Source organism: Marmota flaviventris, chromosome 2 (genome assembly GCF_047511675.1).
Source record: "Marmota flaviventris isolate mMarFla1 chromosome 2, mMarFla1.hap1, whole genome shotgun sequence".
In the NCBI taxonomy this organism is placed as follows: Eukaryota; Metazoa; Chordata; class Mammalia; order Rodentia; family Sciuridae; genus Marmota; species Marmota flaviventris.
The window spans coordinates 119,128,724-119,156,306 of record NC_092499.1 but is presented as its reverse complement, the minus strand read 5'-3'; the positions used below and the strand labels follow the sequence as shown (position 1 = coordinate 119,156,306).

The 27,583-nt window shown below is 48.3% G+C and overlaps 1 protein-coding gene across 1 annotated transcript; it reads right to left on the bottom strand.

Annotated features, from left to right (window-relative positions):
- Positions 1-10,929: 10,929 nt before the first annotated feature.
- Positions 10,930-26,786, bottom strand: Islr2 (immunoglobulin superfamily containing leucine rich repeat 2). The gene is made up of 3 exons (XM_071608458.1): positions 24,602-26,786; positions 15,712-15,807; positions 10,930-14,356 (listed from the first exon to the last, which is right to left on the bottom strand). Exon 3 carries the CDS (start codon positions 14,349-14,351, stop codon positions 12,111-12,113), a length of 2,241 nt encoding a protein of 746 aa, XP_071464559.1. The 5' UTR covers positions 14,352-14,356; positions 15,712-15,807; positions 24,602-26,786; the 3' UTR covers positions 10,930-12,110.
- Between the last annotated feature and the right edge of the window lie 797 nt (positions 26,787-27,583).

The following is a 27,583-nucleotide window of genomic DNA, read 5'->3' as shown; positions in this document are numbered from 1 at the left end:
GATCTGGGCAGGTCTTTCTTTTTTCTTTTCTTTTCTTTCCTTTTTATTCTTTTTTTTTTCCTGGTATTAGAGACTGAACTCAGGGGTGCTTTACCACTGAGCCACATCTCCAGCCCCTTGTAATTTTTATTTTGTGACAGGGTCTTGCTAAATTCCTGCAGCTGACCTCAAACTTGCAATCCCAATGACTTGGGTTCATGCCTCTACTCCCAGCCTCTCAGAGTGTGTACACTCATCCTGATTTAGGCAGTTCTTTTGGTCTTGCTGAGGTTACTGATGTGGCTGCTGTCAACTGACCACTCAAGCAGGGCTGGGGGTTCCAGATGTCCTCCATACATGTCTGGCAGTTGATAATTGCTATTGGCTGGGCACCTCAGCTGTCTTTATATGCTAGTGGTTATCTTACTGTAAAAAAAGATGTTTGGGGGCTGGGGTTGTGGCTCAGTGGCAGAGCGCTTGCCTACCATGCTTGAGGCACTGGGTTCAATCCTCAGTACCACATAAAAATAAAATAAAGATATTGTGTTCACCTATAACTAAAAAAATAAATATTAAAAAAAAGATATTTGGGAATAGTCCTACCACCTACTGGGCCCACTCACCAGCACTGTGACTTGAAGGGACAGGGCCAAATGTTATATCATAATATGAATTTGTTCTACAGCATCTGGCAATGATGTATGTGGGTAGGAAAGGAAAAAAATATAGAGGCAAAACATGTCTGAAGAAAATTCTTCCCATCATTAGATGTACAAATTTATAAGGAGAATATTCAGTCCTTATTAAGGCTTAGTCAAAGCCAAGAGTCTCTCTGTCAAGAATATATTCTGTATTGCAAAATAGATGTATACCTTCAAAATATTAAGGGAAGCCAGGAGCAGTGGCATACACCTGTAATCTCAGGTACGCAGGAGACCAAGGCAGGAAGATCAATCTGGACAACTTAGCAAGACCCTGTCTCAAAATAAAAAATAAATAGGGCTAGAGATGAAGCTGAGTAGGAAAGCATCCCTGGATTCAATCCTCTGTATCCAAATAAAACAAAACAAAACAAAAAACGCTTTTTTTATTTTTCATTTTGGAACAGGATCTTGCTAAGTTGCTAAGGCTAGCCTTGAACGTGGGATCCTCCTGCCTCAGACTCCCATGTCATAGGAATTCAGGTGTATGCCACAATTGGCTTCTTCTTTCTTTTTGAGTGGGAATCACATGAAGTAGAATTTATCAGAATCTCTGTTGGTAGAATACAAAAAATGCAACTGCATTAGGAAGTTCAATCTACCCAAGGGAATTCAGGTGTTTTATGAATCTCAACTAACAATAATAAAAACAAATTTAGGGGGCTGGGATGTAGTCAGTGGAAGAGTGCTTGCCTAGCATGTGCAAAGACCTGAGTTTGATTCTCAGCACTGGAAAAAAAATTTTTTTTGATCAAAAATGCTAAAGAAAAGCCTGAATTATCTTTTTATTTTCTCTGAGGAAAATATTGTGAAATCATTATCACTAAGAAAAGCCCAGTGGCTTCATAATATGTTAACTTGGCTAAGCTGAACTGTTTCTCAGAACTCCCTTTCTGGAATAATTTCAGTTGGAGAGACCACAAGAGATGTTTTAGAAGACAGCATGGAGGGTGGAAGAAAAACAGCAGCCATTCATTGATTACCTGCTGTTCACCTCTGAGGTGTGGAACATCTGCAGGTCTATGAATACTCCACCTTCCCCTTCAACTTCTCTGAAAACTGGGTCATGTGTAGAGTTAGCTCTTTGAGGGAGGCACCAACTTCTCTTGAAGGACACCTACATGATCAAGGCAGAGAGCGTTCTGATCTCTCCTCATGGGCCATCAGTTCATGTTCTTGTTTCCAGCTTGTTCATGGTCACTGTCTTTTTTTTTTCCTTTAGTTGTTAATGGACCTTTATTTATTTTATATATATATATATATATATATATATATATATATATATATATATATATATATATATTAGTTGTAGGTGGACACAAAAAACTTTACTTTTATTTTTATGTGGTGCTGAGGATCAAACCCACTGCCTCATGCATGCTAGGTGAGCACTGACTGTACCACTGAGCCACAACCCCAGCCCTATTTTTTTTTAATTTATATGCACTGCTGAGAAATGAACCCAGTGCCTCACACATATGAGGCAAGTACTCTGCCACTGAGCCCCAGCCCCAGCCTTGGTCACTTCCTTTTTAATACACATCTTTCTTTCCATCAGGCCTGCCCTGTGGACAGCAAAGGAAATGCTATACAAAGCATGACACCTTTACTGGCTTCCACAGCTGGATAGGTGAGGTCAGAGCCCTGAAACAAAGGCATAGAGAGATGATAGATAGATAGATAGATAGATAGATAGATAGATAGATAAATAGATTGGAGAGAAAAGTAGAAATATGTCCTTCTAGTGGCATCTTCTTCTGGCTGAACCTTGGCTAACACTAACTAAAAAGTTCAGGAGAAAATTATTATAAAGTATGCAATGCAATTTAATGTTAATTCCCTTGAATTTGTGGTGTGTGCTTATTTTCACCATTTTCCAAAACGGCAATTTGTTGTCATTTCTTTTTTTCATGTTAAAGAAATATGTTCCAGGATGCATAATTTTCCATTCATGATTTTCTTATAACTGTGTGCATTTTAGGGCCCACAAAATTGGGATCATCATCTGCTTCTCTAGAAATGGTGCTTCATCTCAAAGAGGAAATAAATCAAGAAGAGGAAGATAAAGGTTGCAGGAGACAGGGGTGTTGGCCAGGGAAGTCCCAGGTTGAAAGCCATGCAGCCTAGAGAGCGAGCAGCCCTGGTGGGAGGAGAGACCCAGTGCTCCAGGTGTCCCAACAGGAAGAAAAGAAACCAATCTAATATCTAATTATGTAAATATATTGTGAAGAAATTTGTTTTTCTGCCGCAAGTTTTGGGCTGCAGCAATGGAAATAAAGAAAATAAGCAAATGAGAAAAACAAGGTAATTATCAACTCCAGTGAGAACAAAAGGTTGTACAAGAAAAGACATATGAGCATAATTCATTACATGAACCAGCTGTGAATAGTGTTTGTATAATTATCATAATAAAAACATTGAACACCAACTTAAGCAAAAATTGCAATTTAACCATACTGAAAGGATGGAAGGAAGATGTGTGTGTGTGTGTGTGTGTGTGAGAGAGAGAGAGAGAGAGAGAGAGAGAGAGCGCTAATTCTTCAATCTCTATAGGAAGTCAGTAAATCATATAGAAAATTGAAAAAAAAATAACAGGAAAACATATATATATATATATATATATATATATATATATATATATATATATGGAGAGAGAGAGAGAAATAGCAGAAGAAACAAAGTTGGAAGGGGTTGCCCTAGAGAACTGGAAATAGGTGAAGCACAGGACTGTATTTTTTTTTAATTATAAATCTTAGAGAGTTATTTGATTTTTAATAAGTTTTAATAATAGAAAAAAGGTATATTAGTCACATACTAAAAAAATTAGGCAGGAGTTGCAATGTTAACATCAGAAAAAAAAATTCAAGGCAAAATGCATGAAGAACAAGGAGGCTGTGCTGTATGAATGGACAGTACTGTCCACCCGGAAGGCATGACAGGCATTCATTCATACCTCTGAGACAGCCTTGACCAAAATCCATGAATAAAGCTTGGTGCCATGGCACACGCCTGTAATCCTAGCTGCTTGGGAGGCTGAAGCAGGAGGATTGTGTGCTCAGAGCCAGCCTCAGCAATTTATCAAGACCCTAAGGGTTGGTGAGACTCTCACAACTGTGCAGGTGTAAACTAGTGTATATTGAAGAATTCTTTGGCGGTATTTACCAAACCTGAGCATAAATACACTGAGCACAAGCCTACAGAAATGCGAACAATCCCCAAAAGACCTATAGGGGAATATTTACAATGGCATTATTGTAACAGCTCCAAACTGGAAACAGCACAAATGTCCATCAACAATAGGATAAGCACAGGAAGTGTGGTACCTTCCTACAATGGAATGGCACAAAAGCAAGAATGGATGATTTCTCTAATCACATAGATTAATCTCAAACAAACATGAGGTTGAACAGAAGCTAGACTCAAAGAGAACACACTGTGTAATTCCACTATATGAAGTTCAAATACAGGCAAACTAACACATCATGTTAGAAGTCAGGATGGTTAGGGAGAGGCAACTCAGGAAACATGGAGAGGCAGCTTGGGTGCTGGTGGTTTTCTTTTTTTGTTGAACTAGGTGCAGGTTATATGGTTGTTTTCTCTTTTTGAAATATTTTTCTGTGTGTTGCACTTCACAAAAGATGCATACACCTTCAGACATGACCTAAAAAATAAACAAAGCGAGCTGGGCATGGGAGCATGTACCTGTAATCCCAGCAGCTCTGGAGGCTGAGGCTGAAGAATCGCAAGTTCAAAGCCAGCCTCAGCAACTTAGCAAGGCCCTCTCTGAAAATAAAAAATAAAAAAGAGCTGTAGATGTTGCTTAGTGGTTAGCACTTTTGTGTTTTGGTTAAGCACTTCTGGGTTCAATCCCTAGTACCAATCAATCAATCAATAAAATTAAAAAAAAAATAAACAGTGTGAAATTACAAGGAAAATGGACAAATCCACAATCATAGGAGATTCTGAAACCTTTTCTCAGAAATTAATAGGGCAAGCAGACCAAAAATTAGTAAGAAAATAGACTATGGAATCAACAATATTAGTAAACCAGATCTAATGAACTTGTAAAAATCATGAACCCAATAATTCAAAAACAAACATTCTTTTCAAACTCATATGAACATTTATAAAAATAGACTACGTGCTGTTCTTCCAACCAAGTTCTAATAATCACCAAATAATCAACATCATACAACATTCTCTAACAACAAAGCAATGAGATTAGTATCAAACACATAACAAAAATGGCAAGGAAAAAAAACTCACATAAAACTGACAGTTTAAAAGCATGTGTTTAAATTATTCATGAGCCAAAGAACAAATCTTGCAGAATGACAACGCAAACCATCACCTATCAAAACTTGGGGGAACCTGTTAAAGTGGGATTTAAGGGAACATTAATAACTATAAATGTATATATTAAGATAAAGAAAGTTTAAAAATTCATGAATTAAGAACTGAACTCAAGAGGTAAACATGGAGAGATATATTGGTCTGGGTTAGACTGTCTGTGCTTTACGTCCCTGCAATGCCAACCAGAAAGAAAACTATTAAATGAGTGCAAGAGGATCCAGGGCAGCCTTAGGAGAGTTCCATGCTCCAGTGTGGAGCACATGAAAACAGCAAAGGACCTCTTTGAGCAGACCCACTGGGAGCCAGTTGAGCCTGCAGACCTCACACATTCCACCCTAGCTAGCACCACCTTCAGGCTGGCCCTGGGCCACAGATTAGCTCCTCACAGCGTCAGCGTGGAGTAAGGACTCCTCTTGACTTATGACCATCAGCACCTTGTTCTAGGAACACCCCACAGGAATAGCACCTGTCAGTTCTGTGTTTGGTCCCCATCTGACCTGCTCTAGGTGATATCCCCTCTCACAATATCCCAGGACCACAGTAATTCAAGATGAAGGGGAGGAGAGCCCTAGACTTCTGGTGTGGTGTAGATGGCACTTGGGGAGACTAAACTGAATCAGGTGGAAGCTCCTTGAGTTGGAATGGCATTAATTACACCACTGCATATTTCCATATGGATATATGCATGTGTAGAAGTGATGCCAAAAATGGTCTGAAAAGATGTCTACTTCTTTAGTAAGAGTGGTTACTATCAGGCAGAGCTCTGAAATTGCAGGAGGTGGTCAAGGGAAGTTTCATTTATCAAATTTTTATTTATTTGTTTATTTGTGGTACTGGAAATTGCTACCACTAAGCCACGTCTACAATCTAAAATCCTTTTTTATTTCCCTTTCTTTTCTTTTCTTTTCCCTCCCTTCCTTCCTTCCTTCCTTCCTTCCTTCCCTCCCTCCCTCCCTCCTTCCTTCCTTTCTTTCTTTCTTTTAGACAGGGTCTCCCTAAGGCAGACCTTGAACTTGAGATTCTCCTGCTTCAAATTCCTGAGGGGCTGGGACTGCAGGTGTATAGCACCACACACAGCTCAGTTTATCAGTTTATTATTTTATGATAAGAATGCATTCATATGCTACTCATGTAATGTAATAAAATTATTTTAGAAAGAGACTGAAAAAACATAAATTGTTAACCACATTTTTCGTTGGACAGGGGAATTATAAATAATAAACTACTTTTACCATAAATTTCCGTACTTTTCCATTTTCTGTAACAGCACCACCAAAAGAACTTTCTCTGATGATGGAATGTTCTGTATCCCTGCTGTTTAGTACACAGAGCCACTGGTCCCAGGTGGATATTGAGCACTTGAAATGTGGCTGGTGTGATTTGAAGGACTAAATTTTTAATTGTTTAAGCACATGTTACTTTTATAATGGGGGGTGCTATTTTGAGAAACAAGAGACAGCAAGAGAAACCCCTTTTCTAGACAAGCTCCATAGTTAGCAGGAATTTAATAATATATAAAATATCCTTCACAGGATCTGATTTATAAAGGTATCAAGAGGAGGGTTGTAATGATGGCTAAGAGTTCTGGCACTAGATTCAGAGAACCAGACAAATATCAACCCTTCAAATCACAAAGCTGTGGGGCCTTCAGCGAGTTACTAACCCTCTCTGCTCTTTTATTTATTTGCTTGTAAATTGCAAAAGTAATATTATCACTTCACAGGATTGTCATAAGAATTAATAAAATGATGCTTATAAAGTCCCTAATACATGCCTGGAATATGGTAAGAGTTAATAAATGTTGGTTACATTGGTGTTATTTGTATTAATATTAGGTGATGACCTTGAGAATACTTAGTTAGTTTAGATGTTTAATAAGCCACTTGTATTAAAAAGCATTTGATAGTTAATTCCCCATTCCAGTTCTTTCCCCATTTCAACACTGATCAATTCTTATGAAGTTCTTCTCTAATGTCTGTGATCATGGCAGTTTTTCTCTCAAATGGTTGGATGCCTTGAATGGCTTTTAGACTCAATTTAAGGACCAGTTAGCTAGAGTGTTGCTAAGAGAAAACGCATCTAATATGCCAAAACCAAATTAACTCCTAATACACAAGGGGGTATACTTAAGCAGTAGGCAGTTGATAAAAATATAAACACTTATTCTTCTTGTTCCATGTGGACTTAAATTTCATTATTAAACTTACATCTGCATGTCCAAACAAAGCATACACAATTAGCACAATTTCAGAAATCCAATCATCTTCAAATAACTTATTTAACCAAGGGATGATACAAAGTCTTGACAAATAATTTAACCCAACAATTTGTTTTTTCTACCCAGCCTGGGGTAGAAAAATTATTTTTAAAAAAATCCAAATCAAATCTCCTCAGGAACAGTGATCATATTTAGCTACCCCTCTCCACCACCACCCGTTTCCTGATACTGGGGATTGAATCCAGGGCCTTGTGCATGCTAGGCAAGCATTCCGCCACTGAGCTACATTCCCAGCCCTGCATTGGTTATATTTTAAAGGCAACACTAACATTGTAAGATATTTTGTAATTCAATCTCTTCTATAAGCCAGCTACAGCAGATTTTTCATTTTCAATATAATGCTATTTCCTGTTGAGCCCTAAGGAAAAATTTGTCATTGAACACACAGGTATAGGTGGGTGTGTTTCAAAAGCAATCAATTGGTTGACACATTACAACTGAAATGGCTCTGCTTGTTTTAGCCCCGGTTTTCTAGCAGAATTTCTCATCAATACCTGTATGTTGCAGATATTCAGGATAAAAGTATTTGTTAGGTCAAACTTGGCAATTTATGGCTTCAACATAGAGCTTTTTAATGTCGCGGTACCTGGAGATGGTTTTCCATCAGGTGCACTGAAAGAACAGTTTCCCTCACTCAGTGCTCATGCAGTCATGATCCTTTCTCTGCAGGTGACACCTCTTTTATATAGATAGCAGGTTGAGTTCTAGGCTTAAAAAATCCAGAAAGGGGCAGTCTTAGCAAGCAAGATCCCTGCATTACCCTGAAAGCCAGGGAAGAAAATTGAGATTCACATCACCATCAGGGAGCAACAATCTAAACATTTGTTGCCATGCCTGATCTTTGGAGATGTTAGCATTAGCTGTAGATGTTACTGGACTGTCAGGTGCCGGGGAGGGCTGCATTCCAGACAAGATCTGGAATAGAGGATCCACATCAGCTGCTTTTTCTCAGAGAAGCCCAGCTAGCCTTTGTTCCTTTATATTAATGGACTTTCTCTGATGATCTAGATGGTTCTCATTCCAGCTGATCTTTACGAAGCATGCAGAAGAGGGGGGAGCTCTCCTTTCAAATCATTTGTGCAGACAGGTTTCTGATCAGATTCAAGTCCACATCCAGGGCATGTGGTGTCTGTAGCTCAAAGAAATACTGACCCTAATGAACTTTTCTGAATTCCAAAGCTACTGCTGTCATATTGCATTTGCTGGCCATTTTCCAGGTTCCCCAAAACACATTAAGAGACACACACACACACACACACACACACACACACTCTCCTCTACCCATTAGATTCCATTCCCATGTGGCATCCAAATACCTTTTCTGACTAAAGACATTGTGGGACACTAAGCTAGGACAGCACCTGAAGCATACAGTATTGACACTCAAAGAAGGTGCATTGAAAGAAAAACTGTGGAGCCCTGGAGTTAGGGGTGGAGGTAGGGATTACATCTCCAAACCTCTGCAGGTTCTCACAGCCCATGCCAGTGGCAGCCAGGCCTGAGGGGTGGCAGCAGGGAGAGACACATTTGAAACTGCTCAACAAGTGTACCTTGAGGGGAGAGATAAAAAGTGAGTTCCCCCACCTCTGACTAAGTACAAGCCAAGGTTGCACAACCACCTGACATGGAGACTGTAAAAAAGAATTAAATCTCAAGGTAGTTGAATTGGAACAACTGAAAAGAGAACAGAGGAAAAAGATGGGAAGGAAAAAGAAAAAATAAAATTTAAAAGGAAATATGAAGGAAAGCCAGAGTCTAGGGACCATTCTGTGCAGACATTTGGTCAGAAACTGGAGAGTTCCTGAGAGGGTTGGCATTGCATCCTGGTCCTTGGACTCCAACACTACCCATTCCTGTCCCATTAGCAGAGTCTTTGGGCCTGCCCTCTCCCAGGGAGCACAAGGTCTAGCTGAGTAGGGCTTGTTCATCTCTTAAGAAGCTTGGTCCTAGGCAGAGAAGAGGCTGGACTCTCAGCTCCTCTGTGCCTTCCCTAGTGGGCATCCAGGATCCTTGGAGGGCTCTGGAGGGCCCAAATCCTGAAGACTGGGAGAGACAGGAAGGAGCCCTTCTCCTCACTGGAGACCTATGGCTAGAGGATTTGGTTGGACTCAAACCCCTGAGCACCCTCTGGCCCAGCCAGGCCTGTACCTAGCAGCAATCTTATGGGTGGATCCCTCCACCAGCCCTAGGAATTGACTGGCAGGTGGAACAAAGCAGTCCTCTTTCTAAAAGAAAATATTCCAATGGTTGGGCTGCAGTGGCAGGATGTGGTCTAGGACCTGGGGCAGACCACGTGGCTGAGCCTGTGGCCCTTAGAAGGAATTTTTCCCTCTGAAACAGTTTTGCTGGTCTAGGAAGGGAACCTGGGCCCAGACCCTGAGTTATCACCTCAACGGGAAGACAGGCCTGAGGCCACGACAGGATGCTGGATGTCTGACCTGGGTCCATTTAGTGTCTCACTAGCCCAATTAGGAAGACAAGAAACTCACAAAGAGGGCATGGGTGAAGAGATCTGAAGCAGGAATAGAGAGGAAAAGGATGGAATCTACTTGTTCCCCTCATATCTGTTCTTTTCTTTTTTCACTTCCCTTCCTGGCCACTTCCTACCCCTTGAGGGGATTCAGCAGAAACATACAGGCAGCCCACCCCCCGCCTTTTAGGCTGGTGAGGAGCACAGCATCCACCCTTGATCTTCCACCTCTTCTACTTGCCATCTCAAGCCTGATTCCATACATGCTTCCCATCCATGCACCATTCACTCCCCACCTGCAACCACAATACACTTGGGGACAGTACTTAACCTTAACAAGCTGGTTAAGGTGCCTGCTTGTTCTGTGGAATCAGCCTGCCAGGTTTCCCCTTTGCTGGTTGACATCATTTGCCTGCTCTGATATTTGTGTTGTTTCTCTTGTTCAAGCCACAGCAGTCTTGTTCCCATAAGTACCCCCCCCACCCCGCTTCTAGAACTCAGAGGCTGGTGTTTAGAAAGTAGGCAACACACACACACACACACACACACACACACACGTGCGCGCACCATCACACCATAGTCTCAACCAAAAGATGTTATACACTCAAGTGCAAGTGCACATGTACACACTACTGGAGGAAATTCCTGTGTTCTAGCCTCTTCCCATTCCAAGTGGTTTCACCCCTCCACCCAAAGAGTTGGAGGCATCAAGAGCAGGGCCAGATGCAAACACATGGCAAAATCACAAACAGAAATCGCACAAAAGATCTCGATGAGAGGCTCCTAGGGGCTCCTTCCTTCCGCGATTTTCTCCATCATGCCGTGCCGCAGGCCTACTCGGTCACCCTCTTCTCAACCCCCCACAAAAAGTCACCAAGCCCAGTTCAAATCGATTGTTTTATTGACTGTTTACATACAGACGAGTTTAGAAAAGGATGCGGGCTTCCGGGGGCTACTCCGCCCGGGGCCACGCTTGTGCTGCGCTTCGCGGAGAGGGCTGGTCCCTAGGCCTGAAACCCCACCCCGACGCTTTCCTTTAAGAACGAAAACCTACCCCTGCCCGAGTCCCCGCGCCACGCCCACCCTCTCCCTCCCTCCCTCCCTTCCCACCCACCTGCCTGCCCGCCCGCCCCGCTACTCTACACCGTCACACTTTACAGAACACAGATTTCTCCTACAGACCACGCTGGACGAGGACTACACGCCTGGCAAACACTATTCTCGCGGAAGGAGGGGCGGGGCGGGGCGGGGCGAGGGGACCCGAAGACCGGGGAGTGCTATTCCCGGTCGGGATCCCGCTGCAGTCACGCGCAGGCTTTGTGCGCCAGCCCTCCGGAGAAACTCGGCCCCAGGGAGCCACAGTCGGCTTCCTACGCCCCTGGCGCTTTCCGGCTGGAGTCTGGGCCCCGTGGAGCCACGGAAGAAGCTGTAGTGCATACCGTTTTCCGGAAACCGCAACACTTGGACAACGAAATTGGCCCCGAACCAAGCCGACCCCTTTACGGAAAAGGGGCGCTCGGTCCTGCGGCGCTTTAAGTTAGAAGACAGGCGGGAGAAAACGATTCCCTCCCACACCCCCTGACACATGTACACCCAGTTTTCCCAGAGATTGGAAGGGGGTGTTAGCACCAGACCCAGAATGTCGCTGTCTTTGAAAGCAACGAAAATGTGAAAACCAGAACAGGGAGCCGAAAGGCGCCCCAGGCACCCGGCTCATCTCCAGCTGGACCGAAGTAGGGTCGAGGTGGAGAGGTGGGGAGACAGAAGGATCTGATTCCCTGTCGGGCGTTGAGACTGAAACTATCCGGCTTCTGGGATGGGCAGCCCTGAAAAGGCGGTGTAGGGGTCGAGGTGAGACCCACAACGCTCCACTATGGGGTCATTTACTAGAGGTCTGGGGCCAGAAACGGCTATACCACCAGATGTTTCCAGTGTCTTCGCGGATTTTCTCCGGCTTCAGGGCCCACGGATGGGACAGGCTGCGGGGCGGAATTCGCAGATAATCACGATAGGAGTGAAGGAGTATGGATTTGCCTCGCCGTTGGCGGGTTGTGTCTATATGGGGAAATAAGAGGATTATTGTATTTGGGGGAGTGGACAGAGCCTCCCGGGATAAATACGGTTATAAGTGACCAGGGGCTAGTGAATTCGCCCCACTTCTTACTAGAGTCCCTAGTAATCAACGTTGGGAGGGACAAGGGGGCGGAGTAAGTGAAGTTCGAAGGCAGTGGAACCGAGGGGATAAATGATATAATCTGCCAGCCCTAGGTTTCCGCTCCCGGGCACCCAAAGCGGGGGTGGGAATGGGCGGTCCAGGCGGGCAGGGGGCTCAGCCCGCCGTCTGCCTGTAGTTGCCGTTAATCTCCTGGGCGATGTTGACTGCCTCCGCACCCAGCGGCAGCCGATCACTGTACTCAGAGCCCGCCTCGAACTCCTCTTGGTTGGCCTTGGACTGGGACTCCACCAGTGAGCATGCCGCCAGGCTCTCCTCCCTCTGCAGGTCCCCACTTGGGTCTCCCTGCTCCGCGTCTTCATCAAGGCTCTCCCCCGGCGCCTCCTCAGGCTCCTCACCACCCGCCTCGCCGCCTGCTGGGTAGCTTTTCTCGGACTCAAGGTAGGAGGCCCGCGGGTCGAAGTCCGCAGCTATGCGCTTCTCCATAGGGTCAGGGACCTGTGGCCTCAAGATTAGACGGTAGGGCTTGCCGGGGTGTTTGGCCAGCAGATGGCAGCAGGCGGCGCCCAGCAGGGGCACGGTGGCCAGCACCAGGAGAAATACACTCACCGCCACGATGACTAGCAGCGAGGGCAGCTCCTTTTTGGTGGCGAACACCACTTGCACATGGCAGGCCTCCCCTGCCAGTGCCAGGCACACTGAGTAGTTGGTGCCAGGCCTCAGGCCGCGGAACCAGTAAGCATTAACGCCTTCCTCCACGCGGGACCACTGCACTGCCGCGCCGCCCCCAGCTGGACACAGATAGAGCAGGCGCAGAGGCCTCCGCCCAGGCCGCCAGGCTCCCGCAGCCCCGCCGGGCCCAGGACCCCAGCGCGCTGCCAGAGGCGTCAGCTGCACCCGCGCCTCACGCTCCGACACATCCAGTGCGATGACGCCCAGCTCGAAGACGTGCGGTTTGAGTTCTGAGCTTTGATTGAACGCGTGGTTAGACACGTACCGAGAGGGGTCCCCGTGGCCGCAGTGCTGCTCCTCGGCCGGGTCCACAGGAATCTGGTCTTCCGCTTCCTCTCCTACACCAATCTCCTCCTCCAGCTGTGCCTCTGTCTCACCCGGGACGCTGACCCGAGCCAGGCCTTGGCCTTTGGTTTTGCCCTCAGGCTTGGAGGGCAGGACGCTGTTTCCCCGGCCTTTGTTTGTGGACTTGCGCTCGGAGGTCGGGCCTTGCCCATCAGATTCTCCCCCCACGCCAGGAGCGTGCTTAGGGGGCCCTGCTGCAGCTACTGCCACACGTACTGATGTCGAGTTGACACCCAGCTCATTGTGTGCACGGCATGTGTAGACGCCTGCCTCCTTGGTACTCAAGACAGGCACCAACAGGGAGCCGTTTGCTAGGGCCAGGAAGCGCGGGGTGGCTGGGGGCGCTGGCCATGCGGGTGCCGGTACTGAGGTTGGAGCCTCGGTCTGCGTCGGCGTGTCCACATCTCCTTCCCCTTGCCCTTCCTCTGCCAAGTCCCCGTCGTCCTCCCTGCTCAGAACGGGCGGCTCTAAGACAACTGTGCCACCTGGGATCTGAAGTTGCCATTGCAGGCGGGGCGTGGGGTGGCCTTCAGCTATGCAGTGCAACAGGAACACTATGCCAGGGCGCAGCGGGGTGCCAGGCTCCTCAGACTGTGGCTCTGCACTAAGACGCACGCTAGGTGGTGCGCAAGGCAGGGCGGGCAGGCGGTGCACCGGCACCCCCTGCAGAGCCGGAGGCGAGGCACAAGCAATGGAGTCAGGCTCGGGCAAGGAGACACGAGTGCTCGCGGCCCAGGCTTGCAGCCACACGAGGCCGCAGCCACAGTGAAAGGGATTGTGATACAGTTGCAGGTGTGACAGAGCGCTTAGTGCGTCGAAGGTGCCAGGTTCCAGAGTACGCAGCCGGTTGTTGTTTATGCGCAGAGACCGCAGGTCCGGCAGTGCGCCGAGGGCTTCCCGGGGTAGAGAACCCAAGCGATTGTGGTTCATTTTGAGCAGTTGCAGTGCGCTCAGGTTACGCAGGTCGCTCCAAGGGAAGCTGGATATGAGGTTGTGGCTCAGGTCGAGGTTCTTGAGCTGGCTCAGCACAGCCAGTGCACCCTGCTCCACAGTGCGCACCTCATTGTGCGCCAACCACAGCGATGTGACTTGCGTGACGTTGGCGAAGGCCCCGCGCCTTAGCACAGTGATCTTGTTGGCCGAGAGACTAAGCGTGGTCACATTGGCTGGCAGTCCTTCAGGAACCTCGCGCAGCTCTTTGTAGGCACAGTCAGCAAACTGATGAGCGTACTTGTCTACACAGGCGCACGGCTCTGGGCACGCTCCAGCCACTCCTACGAGTGCCCAGGCCAACCAAAGGGCTCGAAGGGGCGCCATCATGGTTCCTGCAAATAGAAGCCAGGCGAAAAATGAGAAGGTCACTTATTGAATTCAGGTTCTTTCCCCTTACAAGCTCTGTCTCTGCAAACCTGTCTAGCCTAGACTCCACTGCTCCATTACCTCCTCTACATCCAGGAACTTCTCTTGGGCACGAGAAGAGCTCCCCCTCCGGACCCTGACTTCCTTTTTCTAGGGTGTGGACCATGCTCTTGTCTTCCCTACTCTCATTCTTGAGCTAGCCCTCCAAAGGCTCTGCTGCTTGCCATTTGCAGTGAGCTCTGCATTGACCCTCTGAGTGTTTCTAAGTCTTCATTTAACCCGGTAAACTGAATACACCGAAAGGCTATTTTTGCCAGTCCTTTCTGGAACCCTTTGTCCCATGAATAGCATGTCACACACGCCCATACAGGCACACAACATACAAACAGAAATTCAGGCATCACCATCCAGCCACCAACTAGAGGACCTGATGTTCTATCAGAAGGTTCACAATGCATTTCATAGACACAAACACATAGACACCCAGACACCTACACAATGTACCCTGGAGACCTCATTGTTCTGTCAACTGAAACCATCATTTGTACAGTATTTTCACTACTGTGCAGTGTCTTCCTGTTTGTTGTGAGAACTGACAGCCACAAGGACACTAGTCCTCATACAAACTGACCCATAGGGACACAGGCCCATACTTTCATGTGCGCTAAGCCCTCCTCTGAGACCGAAACCTGAGCAGGCAATACCCCAGAACTTGCTGCAGAGTGGCTTGAGGCATGGGATCTGGGGAGTCCCTAACCACTGCATAACCTTCTCCATCCTAGGAGATGTCCTCCTCCCCTGGGCTATAGCATCTCCGTCCCCATCCCCATCCAGGGTGGTTGGTCACCCTTCGGTCTGGAAAAGGAAACCCTCCCCCATGTCTGGCCAGATACTTGTAGTAGGGACAGCCAAAGCTTCCCCCTTGGGCCCCACAGACTCCAGATGCTTCCAGGGGTAGAGAGATCCCCGGCCCATAGGTCTGGGAGGTAGTCTCTACTGGCAAATAAAGCTGCAGAAGGTTTAAAATTCTGTGCCTTTCTCTCTATAGCCCCAAGATGCCCTAGGGACCCCCATAAAACCTCATCTCCAGTCTCACAAACACATTTACATAGACTCCCTGCCACCCCTCCCTTGGGGCACCTGTCAGGTTTGTCGGAGCCCCTCCCACACTGTGTCTTCCTTCGGAATCCCGCATCTTAGTGCTCCTAGGGGAGGACCCCTCCCTTCCTTATCCTCCCAGAAGGTGATGCTGGGGTCCAGTACTCTAGACTGGACCTGCCCCCACCTGGGTTGAGGTTGTGGGGTGGTCCTTACTACTTACCGGCTGCTCGATGACTCCCGGTATGCAGCCTTCCAGTCTCGGTTTGGCAGAGCTGGGGTGACAGCCCTGGAGAGCTTCCTGCATCTGTTGCTGCGGCTTGTGGGCAAAACGAGGGAGGGACGGAGAAAGGGACAGGTAAGTTTGAGGATTCCCTTGGCCTTAAAGTCCCACTTCAGTTTTTCCTTTCGTTGCCCTTCTTCTCTCTAGCTGCAGGTTGGAGAGAGTACTTGCGCGCCCCGCGGCTTGGCGGGAACGCGCATAGCCTCTCCCACCTCCTGCATGCTCTACTTTTGTTAAAGCCATAAAGACCCTCCCCAAGGCAGAGATACGTCGGTCACAAAGGGCACCACACACCCACCGCCCTAGGCTTGGCCCTTCCCAGCCCTCTGTACCCCCTTCCCCCTATTCCCCTACATTTATGAGCCATTGACATTGTCCCTGTCCCTTATCTCACTGCCCGCAAAATATATTCACTAACACACACACACACACACACACACACACTCACTCCACACAATCGACTTTCACATGTTAGAATTATCCATTATCATGTAATAATCGCGTGTTGGCTCTCACAACGTTCACACACATTTTCACAAGAACACCTTCACCCTGGACACTCACGCCTCTCCCTGTTTCACACACACACACATTCACGCGCACTCACCCTCGCGCGCCTGTCCCGCCAGCGCCCGTGAGCTTTGCTGATAATTGAATGCGAGCCGTTTTTACGCCCCGCAACACGTGAGACAAACCATCTTTGAGGAATTTGGGGGAAGGAGTCGCTCCCGATTGTAGTGGGGGCGTGTCTTTGCCTTTAAACACTTTTGCAAATGCAGGCAGTGGCGCAGAAAGACCTCCAGCGGGACCGACAGAGCTGCGCTCAGCCTGGCTGGCGCGGACCCTTCTCTCCCGCACCCCCCTGTTAGCTGCCTCCTCCCCGAAGCCACGTTCAACACGATGCATAATTGATAGTGTTAGCAGAGCGCCTCACCCTCCCTGCCATTTTTGCCTGGATCTGGGCAGATTCAAGCCCTGGTCTCCCCCGCCCCCTGCCAGTCTGCCCCGCCAGTCGAGAACGCGCAGTGATGCTGGGAGCGTGGGGAAGAGACACCCACCTCCCCAACCCTCTGCCGCCACTATCCAGCCTCTTAAGCCGGAACTCTTTACGTCTGGTCTTTTGTAGTAAAGCCAGCGCTAGTAGCCCACCGCCCAGCACGCCAGCTTGTGCTCACCGCGGGGTGGGGTGGGGCGCGCAGGTATTTGCCCGCTCTCTCCCTGGAGGCTAGCTTGAGCGCACCCAAGTACCTCGCTCTCAGGTATTGCCAGATCCAGGCGAATGAGGCACTGACGTTGTAACGACGATGGCAGCAACAGGGATGGTTACAAAACGTCTGCTCCTCTTGAGCACTGGGGGCTGGGGACATAAGACCCGAACGTCCGCCCACCCCCGGTATCTTCACAGCTTTTCAAGCAAACATACAGTCAACCCCCGCTCTCCACAAGCTATGCCCCAAAGCCGTCTCACACCCTCACACAACAGCTGGCCTCAGCAGACTCGCGGACTTGCTGTTCCCTACTCTCCCTATCTCTGGCGAAACCCCGACATTTCTTTTAGCGACAAGGAGGCGGAGGCGCAGGGATGTCGAGGCATTTGGCTAAAATCCGTTTCCACCCCGTGTTGCCTACAGCAGCCTAGGAGACTGAGCTGCTGGTCTGAAAAGGGGTACAGGTCCTGGGAGACCGGCGGAGCCCCCGCCCCCAGCCCTTCATGTAGACACTGAGCTCTTGGGGCGCATTTGGCCCCCCAGTCTTCACCCAGGGTAGCGGTCTGTCTTGATGGGTCGATGGCGCATGTTTGGGGCCTCTGCGGAGATCAATACCCCGATTTGAGTGTTAAGCATTTTAATGAGCTGGGGAGGAGGTGGGGGAGAGAGACCGGCAAAGAGCGCTGCATCTAAAGAGACCACCCGGCCTGGGTTATGAGGCTTCTTTGTAAATTAAATATGAACAGACTGGTGCACGCACACTCCGATTCCCCTCCCTCTCTCCTACTACTGTGGTCGCTAGAGGCGGCCCAGCGAGCTGGAACCAGCGCAAGTTGCTCAATCAAGTCATGTTCGGAACCCAGAACTTCACCACGACATCTGTCCAGGCGTGGGGTCCCCACAGGAGACACAGGAGGAGGGAGCTGGGGCGCCCTTCGAGGGAAGGCGTCTTCGAGAAGGGCCGAGGGTGAGACCACTATGACCCGTCCCCACCGGGGACCCTGCAGTGGGACAGCCAGGAGGGTTCCTAAAGCAGGAATGAGCCCCTGCAGTTTGGGCCGAGAGTGGCACGTGGCGTGGCCGACAGGTCTGGCAGACTTCTTTGTCTGCAGCGCAAGGAGGGCGTCCAGGTTGCGTCGCCAGAGTCTTGGAAACCTTGGGGGAACGGTCCTGGGAGTATTGCCCAGAGAAGAGGGATTCAAGGGGAATAGGGCCCAGCAGCGGGACTAAAAGGATCTGGTGCCAGATGGCGGGTCCTGGGGACTTTTTGGGACGGAGGGAGGCGTGGAGGCAAGAGGGAGGCTCTGGGGTGGAGGCCTCTCGCTAGTAGACTGCCCCACCCCCGCGCCAGCTTTCACCTCTATTCTGGTTCTTTTCGCTTTCGGCGAAGCAAGCAGGCCAAGAGACAACTTAGATGGAGCGAGACACAGGAAGAAAAAAATATAGGGAGTGAGTGGGAACTCCTTAGCTCTCTACCCAAAGATCCCTGGATCGCTGAGACCCACCCCGCCAGCGTCCGGGAAACCTCTCGGGGTCTGCGAGCCGGGAAAGACCCCCGTTTCCTTGCTCTCTTGCCAGGGAGGCAGAAGCCGGGGCGTTCTGTGGGGAGGCATTACTTCGGGCGCAGCGGCTACCCTCGGCCCAGGTGCTAATTCCCGCAGCCCCAGCAGCTTTGGCCAACTCTCCTGCAAGAGCTTTTGTTCCCGAATCCTGCTTTGAGCGAAAGACACCCCTTACCCCTGCCTTTTATCTGGAGAGCCCAGCGCCTGTCCCGGCAGGGCTGGAACCCGAGTCGCCCCTGGCAGAGTCCACTTGGGCCTGGGATGGGAGCCACAACTCCGGATTCAACCTCCGAGTTCAGCGAGAAGACTACGCGCATCTCGCCCTGCGCCGCTCTGCGCGCAGGAGCAGATCTAGTGCTTATAATGTTAATAACTATACAGTTACTGAAAGACCAGGGAACCGAGCGAAGATACCACCCCCGCCGCCGCCTACGTCTTTGATCGTTAAAGAAACAGGCACCTAATCAGGTGCATGGAAGCAGGGACAGGGGAAATGAGGGATACAAAGTTCCAAGTCGCGGAAGCGGAGGGCCCCAAATTCAGTGTCTGTCAAGACTGAGCTTGAGCTTTTTACCAGAATGAGGTCCTAACCACGGACAGATTTCGGGGCGGAAATCTGGAGCTCCGAGTCCCTTTCTGCGGATTGACCTCCAATTTCAACCTTGAGGGCAGGGGATCTTCGCAAGGGTGGAAGGGTGGTGGGCTAAAATCCGCAGGATCCGGGGACTTGCTCCAGGGGCCTGTGCTCCACGGACCCAGTACTGGTCCTCGCGCGCCCCCTCCTGGACACCTTCTGGAGGGCACAGGTGGGGCAATGGTGGGCTGAGAATTTGGTGGACTATGCGACCAGAGCTGTGATTAGAACCCGGCAACAGGCCCGGCACTGCCCGCTGTGCAGTGCTCCACTGGGGAGCGCTCAACCGGACTTTGCCCGGATACCCACCCAGGCTACGCCCCAGGAATCTGAAACTTCTTCTACCCTCCTTAACAGAGGCACTGTTTTGCGCCCCAAAGTATTTCCAGCACCCAGGGCACAATAGGCGCCCGCCGAATTCTCCCAGAGTCACAATGAGGTCAATTCTGCAGCGAAGAAAAGTTTCTGTATACCTTCCCCACCGTCCTCCTTGTGGCGGAGCACTTTTTCTTCCTGTCCTAACCCTAAGATTCATGACTTTTTCAGGGGCCCATAAAATGTAAGAAAGCTAACCAAAGAAAATCTATTGGCTAGAAGAGGGAAAAAGAAAACTGCCAAATCGGAAGCAATTGATGTTTGATTAAACGTTTAAGACAGGTAACGCGCAAACGATTTGGCTGCAACTGGGTCCAAAATCTTATATGCCCTGCGTTTTAATGTGACACTTGGGTGATTTAATGGGCTTGCCTGGGGATGCAGGAAGGAATGCTGAGAATAAGAAAGCCAGGGCCCAGATGGACATCAAACATCCTCAGCACAGCAGCCTGCTCTGGAGACCTTCCCCACAGCTGCCCTCCAGCCAGAAGCTCCGCAACACTCACTCAATGCCTCCTTCTAAAGCTGAAAACACACACACACACACACACACACACACACTCACACACAAGTGTTCCTCCAGCCGCCCTCCTCCCCAGGCTGATTTCCTTTCCTAATTTCCATCAGAAAGATTACTGCTCAGGGAAAAGGGCCATTTCTACACCACCTCCTGCCCCCACTCCCCCTTAGTATTTTTTCATATATACTCTATGTAGTGGCTAGAAGGACAGGTTCTAGCATCAGATTCTATTGTGTACCAGCAGTGCAATCATGTTCAAGTTCCCTAACCTCTCTGTGCCTCAAGAAAAAAGAGCATAAATAAGAGTATCTATGTTTTGGGGGTTCTTGTGAGGATTAAATGAGGCAAGGTAGGCAAAGCACTTAGCACGTGGCACTTAGTGCTTAGAAAAGAGGCTATTTTTTTTCAACAGTAGCTGAATAGAATTAGCCACTGTAATTGCTATGCAGAATTAGATACAGGTATGAAGAGATGTGCTGCCACACACAACGCCTACATGCTTGTGTCCTGCCTCCCCCCACAGGGAGAGGACCTTGGCTCTGCCCTAGACATCTCTGTTCACCACCACCTGCTGGACACACAGGCTATCAGCATAGGCAGCAATCAAAATTATTGCTATTATTTGTAAAGGTTTCTAATGTCAGATTTATACATGCAGATACTGATGCCTGTGGCTGTCACCAGCATGCCTGCTTAGAGAGAGAAACCTGCAGCTGCAGACTTGGTGGAAGGTTTTTAATTAAAACCACATTCTGTTTAAGTATTTATTGGGCTCTGTTACTTTAATTATTTTCTAGGGAAAAACAAAAACATCCACATTGGCCTATGGGAAGGCTGTTGATTTCAAAGGGAAAGTAGCAACCTGTGGCAGTTTGCTGGAGGCAACTGGGAGGAATTTCCTGAATGGTTCAAATGAAGCTCGACATTATTAATAATCCAGGATCCAGCCTATGACCTTACTCCCAGTGCTTTCATGAAATTAGCTTAACATGCTGGCAAGGCCATTTATTGCCATCAAAATTAACGACAGCTCTTCCAGTGGCAGCTCATGTAATTATGTGAGTCTGCGCTTGTCTCACTGATGTTGGGGAACTCCTGCCTGGAAGGGGCAACATTCCTGCATGTGAGGGGCAATATGTTTAGCTGTTGCAGCCCAGCCTGGTCAGGACTGGCTCCCTTGGAGGAGGAGAGGCCCTGAGGCAGCCAGCTCCTGCAGGGGAGGTCTTATTATGGTAAAGAGGTAGAGTGGGGTGACACAGTGTTGGGGAGGTGGGGATTGTGCATGATGTGTCCATCTGCTAATAATAAAGTTCCCACTTCCAAGGGTAGAAGCTAGTAAGTGGACCATCTCACAAAGCAGGAGGCTTCTGGATTCCTTGATTCCATGGCTTAATGACATTAGCAGTCCCAGATTCACTTTCTCTTCTCTCTCACGCTTAACAAGACTCTAACCCAAGGTGTGTGTCATTGATGCCATTGGAGAGCCCTGACTTCAGCAGGAGTAGCATACTTACTGTTAATAGGCCAACGGGATGGATTCACTTTTCTGAAATCATAGCCCCTCTTTGGGTCCCGTTGACACATATTGGCTTAGGACACCCCTTCTTTGAACCAATTGTTGGCCAAAGGGTTTAAACTGACTGGCTTATAGTAATCAGCTAGTCCTGAAATGAATAGCAAGGAGTCCCCCTCAAGATTTTCTACAAGCAAGTTTCCCTCTAAGTAGCTGGATTGGGGGTTGCATGTTCAGAGTTAACAAGATATTTTGAGGAAATGAAATGAGAGTGACTGTGATTATAATGAAACAGATTAGATCTAGGTTCTTATGTGGAGATGAGGCCAGTCTATGTCCACACTCTGTATCCAGGGTCAGGACTCAGGGCAGCATGAGTGGCCAGGTCCAGGGAACTCTTTTTGATGGGCATATAAACCAGAGGATCCTCGCTTTCACAGAATTCTTGAAAGGATAAAAATCTGTTCTTAGAATGCCTGTGCTGGAATCGAAAGCTATTTTGGGAGCAGCAGAAGCTTCAGTCGTTAGTTGAAGATTTATGAACAGGATGTTTATGAACTCAGAGATGTTCCCGCATGGCTTCACACCCCGAGCACAGCACCAGCCCTACGACAGAAGAGAGGCCCTGCACTGCCAGGTGGAAAACAGGAGGAAGAATGTTACTTTGATCTTAGAAAACTCCCTCTAACTATAGGCCTGCAGTGTGATCTTGAGCCACTTCTCATTCTCTCTCCTTCTTAGTTTCCATTTTTGCCATGCTAGAGAATAAACCAGGTGCGCACTGAGGTCCTTCCAGTGTTGCCCTTCTTGAGACCTTGGTTCTGGGGTGTTGTGGCTTGCTGGTTGAGTTGGATTTCAAGAGATGGACTGTATTGGAAAGGTCTTCTTCAAGAAGATGTCCTCTGTGAATCCTGGACCATTGCTTCCTCCCTCCTCATACTCTTGACATTGTCTGTTCTCCCTCCCATCACACTGCAGCCTGCTTCATCTCTTGAGGTTGTCTGTACATTTGGACACCAGGAGCTAACCCCTCCCCACAAATTGCTATGTACTGCTCAACGGGCAGGGAGAGTCCTTCTGCTTTTGAATACTTCCCAAAGGCCCTTCACTCAGGAGGACTCAGGTGGCAGGGTACTATTCCTAGAGATTAAAATCTGATCACTGGGGCTGGAGACATAGCTCACTTGGCAGAGTGCTTGCATTGCATGTGCAAGCCCCTGGGTTCAATCCCCAGCATACACACACACAAAAAAAAAAAAAAAAAAAGAAAGAAAGAAAAAGAAAAATCTGATTACTGAATAGTTCAGACACCTGAGATAATGACTGAGCAAGGAAGACCAAGGTCACTGCTCCTTTGTCTGGTGTACCCAAGGATGGGAGAGAGGCCACATGAAATGCATACTCAGAGATTCCTGCACCCAGAAGATTCCCTGAGGCAAGTCCTGGAATCTCCTTCTTCTCCATCCCCCAGCCTCAAAGTTCCTGGTGGACTGTTCCAGGCCTTCTCATCTACTGTCCCCATCAAAATAGCCCAGGGAGGGAACATGGAAGGATGGAATAAAACTGAATTTCTTCTCAGCTGTCTTTTGTCTCTGGCTGTCCATGAACTAATTTCTTTTGGTTTTGGAAATGGTCCCTCAGAAGCAGAACGGAAGCAATGTTTTGTGTGAAAGTAGTCAATTAAAGAAATGCCCTGGTGGAATCCAGTAAGGTATAATTGGATATAAGGAGGCACAATTCAGTGTACAGGGCTCCAGAGCAGGAGAACAGGGGCTGACAGGCTGAACTCAGTCTTTTATTGACTTCCTGTCAGATACTGGAAAAATCTCTCTCCCTTCTGGGCCTCAGTTTCCCCTCCTGTGCTGCTGGGCTAAACATCCCTCCTGCCTGCCTCATCTTGGGCTCAGGTTGATCACATTCTCACTCCTTAGGCCAATCTAAACTCAAGAGGGTGCCTCATCTCAGTGCCTCCCAGGTACAACCTCTAGGCATAATCTTTTTTTTTTTTTTTTCCAGGGTTTGAACCCAGGGTGCTTAACCACTGAGCCACATACCCAGCCTTTTTTTTTTTTTTTTTTTTTTTTTTAACATTTTGTTGAGACAGGATCTCAAAATAATAGGATCTTGCTAAATTGCTAAGGCTGGCTTTGAACTTGTGATCCTCCCTGAGACACTGGGATTAGAAGCATGTGCCACCACACCCAGATGGCTTGGTCCTCTTTGATGTCCTCTTTGAAGTGTACCAAATAGTCTTTGCTGGCAAGTCAGTGGAAACAGGCTGCAAGGGCTGTGAATGCCTCGGCTTCATCTCCCTGCATTCTTATCTCCAGACCCAGCTGGAGACTTGATGTATTTATTTGCTCCTCCCAGGGCCGCCTCTAGCCAACCTGCAAGTCTGCCAGTGCCGTGAGAAAGTGACCTTCCTACAGATGGCTGTCTGGTAACCAGGTGGGGGTGAGGAGGAGGGGGCTACTATAAATCCTTCCAGCCTGCAACCCAGAGGTGACCCAGTTGGGGCAGAGAATGCAGGAGGCTTGGAGGAGGTGGGGGTACAGGAACCCGGAGAAGTGACTGGGGATAGGGTCACCTAGATCCTAAAGGGACTAGAATCAGAAGAGAGGCGAGTAAGAGAAGGAAGGAAGAGAAAGGTAGAAAAGGGAAGAGGCAGGGATGGGGAAGGGAGAAAGGAGCAGAGTGGTGAGAGGGGAAGAAGTAGGCAGTGCTCTCTGGAATGTTCTGGAAGTCAGCACAGGGCCTTTCGCATGGTGTTGGATTCTAGTGGTTTTTATTGTGTCAATTTAAGTACTTTATATATGTTACCCCCATTTAATCCTCACAATTTACTATGTATTATCTCCCCCAATTTGCATATGAGATCCCAGAGGCCAGGTAATTTCTCCAAGGTCACACAGCAGAGCTTGTATTTGAACCCACATCCCTCCAAAGCCTAAATTCTAACTATAACATGCACCGTTCAGAGAGTACCTCCAGGGGGCAGGCCTCACCCCTCCTCCCTACCTCTTTTGATTTACTGTAGAATAGTCCAGCCTGAGGTGAGCCACAGCCTGGGGTGAGCCATAGCTTTGGCTTTCTGGCTGTAGAACTGTAGGGGAAGTCAGTCCTCTGCCCTCCATCTGCGTGATGAAGGCAGATTAAGACCATCAGACAAGCCACTCTGGATTCCACGGTGTCTCCTATCACACTTGTCTGACTGGCTTACTTTTCGGAAAATTTCTGTGGTTAGTTAGCTAGCTAGCTTTTGTAGTCTGCTTGGCTATCAAGTTTAGGATATTTATAATATTTATAAACTGACTTAAGCATAGTCTAGGCGGCTGGTTATTTTAGAGAATTCCTTTGGGCTGAGTATAAGGAAGTTCCTAGAGCCAAGAATGAAGGAATTTCCTCCTCATTTAACAGCAAATATATTTTATAAGGGTGTATAGAGACTTCCAAACTTCCTATTGTTGTTGTATTTTGTTTTTCTTATTTATTTATTTTTGCTTGGGAGGAGTCAGTGGAGATTCTTCACCAGAGTCTCCACTCACAGCTGCTGAATTCAGGTTCAATGGAGTTGAACTTGGATTCAGAGACAAAAACAACTGGTGGTACTGTCTCCATCCTTCCCTCAGGCCCAGGCCTGGGCTTGTACCTTAGACCAGGACCCAGGCCAGGCCCTGAGAAGCATGTTGCCTCCGAGTCCCTGGCCTACATTCTATTTCATCTCCCTCCAGATGTCCTCATCCTATGCCCACCCTCATGGAGGGGTTAACACTCCCATGATCACTCTTACTTGCATTGTAGCTAGAGATGGGGATTTCCCAGACAATACTCATCCTCAGTGGGGACAGTATCACTCTATAAGGGGCAAAAATTCACCCTGGGTGGGTAGCTAACAACCTCAGGTATTGCAATGGTTTCTGACCCTCCAAAGGATCACGCTTCATAAGTATGTTGTGCACAAAAAAGAAAATGGTCTCATTTTCATGCATGATCCTTTGGTTTTTTTAAACTCAGACTTCACACATGCTGGGAAAGGGCTCTACCGCTAAGCTACACCCCCAGCCTTCAGATGATATGATCTTGTGTCTCAAAAATCTTCAGGAATTTACAGTGTATCTCTGGCATTAAAGTTTCATTGGTTAGAAAATGAAATTAGGGGAAAAAAATCTAAGAACGCTCTTTAGGGGGGCAATAATGGAAAAAAGAGAGACCGAGAAACGCTTTCCTAAAAGAAAAAACAAGAATTAGGATAAGTTGACCAGAATGCTGGGTGGGTAGCATTTGGAGACCTTTCTAATCATCTGTGATTGGCAGACCAGGAGGGAATAGGAAGGGGAGACCAGGAAACCTTCCCCCACCCCGAGGCTGGGTCCTCTTTAGTGTGTACTACAGATGGTGCCGGTCTAGACACAGGCTCCCTGTGGGCAAACCCCAGTTATGCCACAGGCAAATGTACTGACCTTGAACAAGATATTCAGCTTTCTGTCCCTGTGTTCATAGCAGGATGAGGAAGATGTCAGCTGTAGGTTTGCTGGGAGGATTGAATGAGATTATTTGTGCTAAATGGTTTAATAGAGTCAGGCACTTAGTTACTTTTCTCTTGTCTGTGAACTTTATTCACCTGGTTGTCCCAGGGGCCAGGTTTGCCCACTCCTCAGTCCCTCTGATCCCATTGGTTGCCTGGGCCCCACTGGGGTTCATGAGCTGAGGCAGAGGCCCTGCCAATGCTTTTAGAACAAGTTCTGGGGAAGGAAGCAGACTGCACTGGGGAGCCACCTTAGCAGTCCTCTGCAGGAGCTCCTGCCCACGTGTCTACGGTTCCATGGATTTCTCAGTTGCCAAAGTCATAAAGACCTGAAGACTCTCTGTTCCTAACTCTATTCCTAACCTTAGTCACCAGTGACCCAAAATCTGATCTAAACCCACATCCTACCCTAGCGCCCCAAGATAAGCCCTTCAGCCCCTCACCCAGGTTCCTAACCCACCCCATCCTTGCCCTGATCTAACCTGGGCCCTAACCTTAGCACTCGGGCTCTCGTGCGAGTTCTCTCTCTCTCTCTCTCTCTCTCTCTCTCTCTCTCTCTCTCTCTCTCTCTCTCTCTCTCTCTCTCTCTCTCTCTCTCCTGTAGCCCTTATCCTAATTCCACTGGTAACTCAGAATTTCCCAAACTTAGGTCATTCATTTCCATTGTCACAGTGTTGCTGTCCTTGTGTCACTTCTGAGCTTGCAATTATTTGGTATCTGTCCTAAGTGGATCTTGAAAGAATCCCACATTAGCGCTTGAGCAACTCTCTCAGAAATCATGGTTTTGATAGGTTGGTTTTAGTGTTTCAAAAAGATGTTAAAACAAATATAAAATGTTTAACATTTTGACACTGCTCCCCATGCACCCGCTACCTAAAGTTTTCTCCCACCGTCCTCTAAGTGTGCGTGGCACTTTAGAAAGGCTGAGCTATTTCAGCTTAGCCTGTCAGCGCCAGTTTTCCACCCACGCCCCCTGCCTGGCCGCAGCCTCCTACCAGACGGGTAGGCTGCAGCGCCCTCTGCTGGCAGAGCCTGCGAGCAGCCCTAGCCTTGCTCTGCTGGACAGGTTCACAGTATCCTACCCATCTCTGGTCCCACGCTTACTAGCTATAGTGTTCCCTTAATTTTGTAGAGTGAAGCAAGGTGAGAAGGACACATGTGGGGGAGTTGGGTAGAGTCAAACTGAGGCCAAAGGAAGAGCTAGGATCTAGGGGTCTGCTGGGAGGAGTGGAGTGAAGGTCAAACTTTGAAGTGTAGAGTTGTCTGGGCAGGGCAGGTTCAGTAAGAAAGGGTGCAGGATGGGAGAACAGTGGCACCAAGGGTTGGGGTAGCAGCTAGGAGTTGTACGGGTGGAAGGATGAACAAGGTTGGGGCTGGGATTTAAGCAGATTTTTAAGCGAACTTCACTGAAGCATGAGCCCTTGGTTCTTAGAGGAGGCCCTGAGGCAGGGCTGGGCTGAGTTGTCATAGGAAGG